Source organism: Labrus bergylta, chromosome 8 (genome assembly GCF_963930695.1).
Source record: "Labrus bergylta chromosome 8, fLabBer1.1, whole genome shotgun sequence".
Taxonomy (NCBI): domain Eukaryota; kingdom Metazoa; phylum Chordata; class Actinopteri; order Labriformes; family Labridae; genus Labrus; species Labrus bergylta.
The window spans coordinates 16387478-16394301 of record NC_089202.1 but is presented as its reverse complement, the minus strand read 5'-3'; the positions used below and the strand labels follow the sequence as shown (position 1 = coordinate 16394301).

Here is a 6824-nt window from a genome sequence, read left to right as displayed (position 1 = left end):
CATTTTATGAAGTACAATGAGATAGTAACTTCATGAGTGATTGATGGATGAGTAATGTATATAAACAGCACAATAACAGTTTTTATTTTACTTGAACAATTTTCTCATGATCCCATCACTGGTGTAAAAAAGCAGCAATGACTAACCGTTTTATACCTTCACATGAGAAATGAAACATGTTGCTCACTGTATTTAAACACCTATTGTGTGCTAAAGCCTAAAGTGGAGTAAATGCAACACCACCAGAACAAACCGTGTGGGTGAAAGCCACAATAAACTTCCTCTGCATACTGACAGACCACTTTCGATCTGTGAACTTGAATTTTGATATTACACCTATTCAAGAAAGCGTCTGAGGTGCAGAGGAGTCTCTGCTCGGATCTGTTAAGCCATAGCTTCAGCACTTAAGGGGGGTTTTATGTGCTTCAGATTGTTTGTTGATTTCTTAAGAGACGTGTTTACCTCAAACACATAATGCAAAAAAGCTTTATTTTTCTGATTATTATTTGGAACACATCTCCTTTTTCCCCAGGAAACAGTAAGTAACTGTCCAAATAATTGATATTTCACTATATCTTACAAATAATATTTGGAAGTGACTTTGTTCTTGTAATTGATTGTTCATATAACATCTCAAAAAGATTAACAGAAAGCTTATATTTTAGCAGCTACAACAAATGTTCTGGAGTACCCATTGGGATGTCGAGCTGTGATACCGTGTCAGCTTCACAGAAGTGATGCGAGCACTGCCGAATGGTTTTACAGGAAGCAAGGACATAGCAACAGAGAACGGATACTTTTTCAAGACAAAACAGGAGTGATAACCACAAAGCAGCATTTTCGAACCAAAATATTACTGCTAGAGAATAATTATTCCCTGGTCATTGTTTCTTTAACAGAGGAAGAGCAAGGGCTTTACTGGTGTGAAATTTGTGTTCAAAACAAATGTGTGAGTGAACAACAGACAGTCGTCAGTATAAAGAAAGGTCAGAAAAATGTAATTGTCATTATTTGTTGTCTTAAAGCTGAATACATAAGCGCTTTCTCCATCAGTTTTATACGTCTGTTGAAGCACGACCTCTGTTCAATCAAATGTTCTTCTTTTTTTTTCCAGAGATAGAAACTCAAGAGACATTCTTCATTCGAGCAGGGCACAATTTTACTCATGCATGTCCAAGTGAATTCACAAACTTAAAATGGACTTTTGAAGCCAGTGAAGTGACTGCAGACGGAAGCCCGGTTCAAAATCGACTGTCATACCTTAACCCTCTTACTTTAAACAAGTCTTTAAGGATTTTTGATGTCAAATTAGAAAATGCTGGAAAGTATACGTGCTGGACACATGGATGTAATGAATACTGGAAGAAGCTACTTACCATCAACTTGTGTGTGATAATAGGTAAGACAACACACACGCATACAATGTCCTCATTTGATTTGATAAAACTTTATTGTCAGACATGGTCTGAAATTTGTCTTGCATCACAGCGGCTCCATTTGCAACAAAAAAATTAAAAACATGATACAAAGATTTGGCATAAGAATCAGCAAATAAATATTCAGAGGCCTTAAACATGCTTTGATCTGGGATTCGGCTCTGCATTCAATCTGAGTATTGACTGGTGAACAAAAGAGTGTTCAGTCTGACCTTATCAAAACGTTGGACCCTGTATCTCCGGTTTGATGGGAATAGTTCATATTCTGTGTTCAGAGCGTGTTTAGGATAAGAGTGGATGCTGTTAGTCAGCCTTACCATGTTTTTTTATCATAAGTTGATTCGTATAGAGTCTCTGCATTGGTTGGCCTACAATCTTTGAGCAGATGTTTAACTGTTGGAGCGATTTAGACTTTAGTGGACAGAAACATAGACCATGAGGTGTTACAGTACTGTAGGACACTTAGAATCACAGAAGTAAAGAACAAAACCAGAAGATCTCAAAAGATCTCGGTCGGTGTAACTTAGAATATTTTTTCCCCATCATGTTATAGTACATCGCAATGAGGATTCATCTGTTTCTTGTGCTGTGATGTGTGACATGGAATCCAGGAACATCAAACCAAACGGCACATTCAATATGAGGGCAGGCACGTGGACGATTTCAGTGCTTGTTGGTCGAAATGGGTCTTTAATTTGCACAACAATGCCGACGTCTGGTGGAACTACCAGCACAAAGGGACCAGCATATGCTTTAAACAGCACAAGTGGTCAGTGTTTTTACTCAATCATTCTTTAAGAAAGTCATGATTTGAAGTAAAGAGTAACAAGTCCATTCTTTTAGTTTCAACAGGCACAGAGCCCATGCTGATCCCTGTTATTTCTGCAACATTAACAGCCCTAACATGCCTTCTTTTGATGGCAATTTTAATTTACTACCTCAGATCAAGACTACGAGGAGGTAGGATATAAATACCTCTGATTGAAATTCCTGTTTGTTTTTTTTTTGCATGTTTAGTTGTGCCTAGACACACAAATCCACATTTGACATTGAGTTATAGTCAAGTTTATGTATCCCTCCTCATTCTGTTTTCCTCTCTCAAAAGTGTTTCCCGTTCAGCTTTGTTGCTGTGGCTTGAATAACAAGGTAGGTGTTACATTATGATATACGTATATGCCGATGCCTTTACCTGGATCTTTATTTCAGCAATGAAAGTCACACAAATAATGTCGAGATTTCTTACTGCAGGAGGAAGAGGAGACTCAAGTGACTTATTCATCCATTGTCATCAGGAGATCTGCTGACATAAGAAGCGCTCTTACGACTAACAATGATTGTGTGTATAGTGAAATAAATGTGGAATTCAAAAATGAAGATGTTCCTGCCAAGACAATCCCCACTCTCACTTAAAAATAGTAATGATTTTTGTGTATAGTTTTTTTGACTTCCCCTTGTAAAACATTTTGTATTAATAGAAGTGTTACTTAAATTTTGTATTAACAGCAGCAGACAAGAAAATAGGTGGCTGAATTATCTTTGCAATAAAAAACGATTTTGTAAACCTCTTTTATTTGGTTTCTTCACCCGATGATCAAAAACTATGAATATCTAAGGAATATTGTATGATAACTTCTTGCTTCAGTACATCTCCAGGAGCCAAGCCAGAAGTCAAGCCAGCCCTGTAGATAAAGCGCTTCCTCTTACAGATTTACTGATCTGGTCCTGTTCATGTGTAAGTTAAGTTAACAAAAAAAACTCATCCTGCTTTCATTAAAAGGGAAAATATCACTAATCAAGAATCTTTGCGATGGAAAGGAGGCTGTTTCTGTGGCATGCAGTGCATCACGTTGTTGGACACCTTCCACCCCGGCAGTGGTTTCAGACATAAAAAAAACCTGTATAGAAATAGTCAATTGTTCCGCTGATGGTTCCTTTACTTATAGGTCAAATATAAGCATCAATATTAATTCCAGTAATTCTCATAAACAGACAAAACTCATCATAGGAGCTTTGACCCCAACGTTGAGTTAATGTTTGATTTTGTTTGATTTGATTTGAAACACATTTATCTTTACTGTCTTTTTTTTTAGTTTTTTTTTAGCTATGCACATATAGCCAACTTTATCTAAAAAAATAAAAATTGGGGGGCATCATTCTTTCCTTGATTATTTAAATTGCAAGGAATTTTCAGGAAGTTATTTTTAAACCAGTATGGGCTAAAACATCCAACAAAGCATGATAACTTAATGGATATAGGCTACTCAAACACTTTATACACTTGTGTTTGAAAATGTTTGTCCTAATGTTGGTAATGCTGTGTTTTTGCACAATAGGCAAAAAAATGTAGCCTATTTTCTTTACTGAACCTCAGATTTAAAATTGTATCTAATATAGTTTCTTTTTCCTTGTAACTATAACTATAACCTCAGACGCTTTCTTGAATAGGTGTAATATCAAAATTCAAGTTCACAGATCGAAAGTGGTCTGTCAGTATGCAGAGGAAGTTTATTGTGGCTTTCACCCACACGGTTTGTTCTGGTGGTCTTGCATTTACTCCACTTTTGGCTTTAGCACACATTGTGGATTTTATTTGGGGGGATGCAGCACTTTTATACAGTATTTTTAAGGATGATAATCTAGTGTCAGTAGGCCTACTTTTTAGTGTACTAGTTTAGCAGTAATGCTATTTTAAGGATAGCCTACCAAAAACTATTGAGTCCCAAAAGTCCTGCACTTTATGGTACTTTGCAATACTTCACTTCTTCCATCGTTTAAGGTATAATTTATCCAGTAGGTGGCTGTAATGAGCCTCAAAGCTGGATGGCGACCGCTGCTAAAACAACCGAGGGAGAAAACCCCCTTCATGCTTCATCTGATGTTATTCGCTGTTTGTCTCCCCGTTTCAATAGTAAATAACTTAAGAGTTGAACTATTTTTTGTATAGTCGACTCGTTTTCACAAAGATTTTTCACTCCGTTCAAGTAACGTGATATTTAAACTCTTTGCAGGTGAAGTAATACATCTCACATAGTAGCTGGCTGAGATATCTCACTTAGCTAAGCTAGAAAACACCGTCAAGGCCTACCGGATCATCGGTCGTCACTGTGGAGCCTCTGGTGACGACGAACACGCCGCCCGGTTTCCTTCTGCAAGTGAACATCTGCATATTGTTGTTCTGGGTTTCTCAGGTAATAAAACAAACTACAGTCACTTGTTCACGCTCGTTGTCAGGCAAGATTAACGCCAAAAAAGTAAAGAAAATTAATGTTAGCTTGTCGTGTTTTCCTCTTCCAGAATTATTAAAGAACATTGTCGCAGGCAGAAAACATGGAAGCTCCACCTGTGACAGCGATGCCCGTCACCGGGGGTACAATAAATATGATGGAATACCTGCTTCAAGGTGGGCATGTCAACAGTCTTTCAACTAGCATAGCTATTGATATTTAAAATGGCCTGCCTTTGTATGCCTGAGTAAAATGTGAAAACGTGCGACCAGGTGCAAGTCGTACCGTGTCATCATTATTATTGTTAAGGCGGTATGAGATGAGTAAGCGTGTCGTGAAGGAGTGATGTTGTTGCCAAGCAATCCAGACATTCTATTCTACAGCACTGCTGCTACTCTGTTCGTTGCTATGGTTACCTCAGAGAAGCTACTTCAGTATGAACTAAGAAAAAAAAGACATTGAAAGTGGTGAAATTGGTGAAAAAACTAAGGTATGTAATTGATGAACTGAAGAAAACACTGTCAGCTGTAAAAGTATTCAGAACTCCTGGCGTAGGCGCAGTGATACATGTTGTGAAAAGTCCCAGTTCTACCACATCGTTACTCATGGAAAGCCTCTTGTCTAATCAGATTGCTTTGTCGGAACTAACTGTTGTATGAAATAACTTAAAATGTAGCAGCTTTGGCATGTGTGCAGGTCGTTTTTGATACTGCTTAAGCTAAATACCCCAAGCTATTGTTCTTAGGGTTAACAGGGTTAAGGTTTAAACTAACAACCACACAACCACATGGTTACTGTAAAGGAAAATGTCAACATTGATCTTCCTACCAGTTAAATTGATTTGATATTAGAATCGTTTATAATTAACAAAAGAAAAGCTCAAAGTGCCTTATTGAGGTATTGTGACAACAACAAGCTCCAATGACAGCTCAGGTGTTTTGTTTTTTTTATCCCTCAGAATTATAGTAGTGTGATGAATGTGATTATTTGAAAAAATGATAATCCATCACTCAGGGTTAAGATAAGGGTGGAGACAACAGTGCTGTCCAGCATGTTGTTACAGAGTCTCCAAAATAAAGGCCATTGTGGGAGGGGGTTTGTTTTAATCTCTTGTCTCGGCTGAAGATTTTCTGTGACATGTTAAATTTATATTCTAATGTTTTTCTAAGTTATAAATGTATGTATTACGTATAGCCCAGATCTTACAACACAATCTTAGTATCTTGTTTGGTTATTTTTTCATCTTTTTCTCTTCTGTTTATTTTTTCAGGTAGTGTGTTAGACCAGGCCTTGGAAAGCCTCCTGCACCGCCTCCGAGGTCTGTGTGACAACATGGAACCTGAAACTTTTACAGATCATGAACTGGTTTACCTTCTGAAAGGCCAACAAGGAAACCCTTTCATTCTGCGGGCCCGGCGCTCCCTCTCCCATCCCACATCTCCATGGCACCTACGCTACTTAGGCCAGCCTGAAGTCGGGGACAAGAGTCGCCATGCTTTGGTGCGCAACTGTGTTGATGTGGCTGCCTCTCACAGCCTGCCAGAGTTCCTCAATGAGATGGGATTCCGCATGGACCACGAGTTTGTGGCCAATGGGCACATTTTCCGCAAAGGGGCTATGAAAATTGTGGTCAGCAAGCTGTCACGCATCCTGGTACCGGGGAACACTGAGAACACAGAGCGTCTTTCACTTTCATACCTGGTGGAGCTGAGCCTGTTGGCCCCTGCTGGCCAGGACACTGTGTCAGAGGACATGCGCAGCTTTGCTGAGCAACTCAAACCTCTGGTGCACCTCGAGAAGATTGACCCCAGCAAACAGAGACATTGAATGACATCATTTGGAGGGTCAAATCAACAATGACTACCATGGACACCTTTTTATACTTTCAAATAAATACAGTGCAACGATTTCTAAACAGTCACACTTCTGGTCATTTTTTCCCCATGTTCCCAAAAATGAGTACAAGTTTTCACTGCGTTAAATGTATTTCTCTTCTTTCTTTTTTTTCCCCAAAGAATGGAAAAATAATTGATGGCATAGGTTTCTTATCACTCTTTAACCAGTCAAAACCATAATGTTTTCGTGAGATACATTGCTAGTTTTTAAGTTTTTAATTTGTAGTATATCCATGAAGGGTGCTTGTGCAGAAAAACAAACAAAACAT

At 38.4% G+C, this 6824-nt stretch overlaps 1 protein-coding gene and 1 long non-coding RNA gene across 2 annotated transcripts; both read left to right on the top strand.

Moving 5' to 3' along the window:
* Window positions 1-353: 353 nt before the first annotated feature.
* On the top strand, window positions 354-3001 carry LOC109999130 (uncharacterized). Its single transcript, XR_010666729.1, has 7 exons — window positions 354-538; window positions 666-986; window positions 1115-1399; window positions 1990-2205; window positions 2280-2396; window positions 2542-2582; window positions 2685-3001. It is a non-coding gene; the product is annotated as an uncharacterized lncRNA (long non-coding RNA).
* A 1262-nt stretch (window positions 3002-4263) lies between these two features.
* Window positions 4264-6581, top strand: med18 (mediator of RNA polymerase II transcription, subunit 18 homolog (yeast)). The gene is made up of 3 exons (XM_020654059.3): window positions 4264-4624; window positions 4731-4836; window positions 5931-6581. Exons 2-3 carry the CDS (start codon window positions 4764-4766, stop codon window positions 6485-6487), a joined length of 630 nt encoding a protein of 209 aa, XP_020509715.1. The 5' UTR covers window positions 4264-4624; window positions 4731-4763; the 3' UTR covers window positions 6488-6581.
* Window positions 6582-6824: the final 243 nt, after the last annotated feature.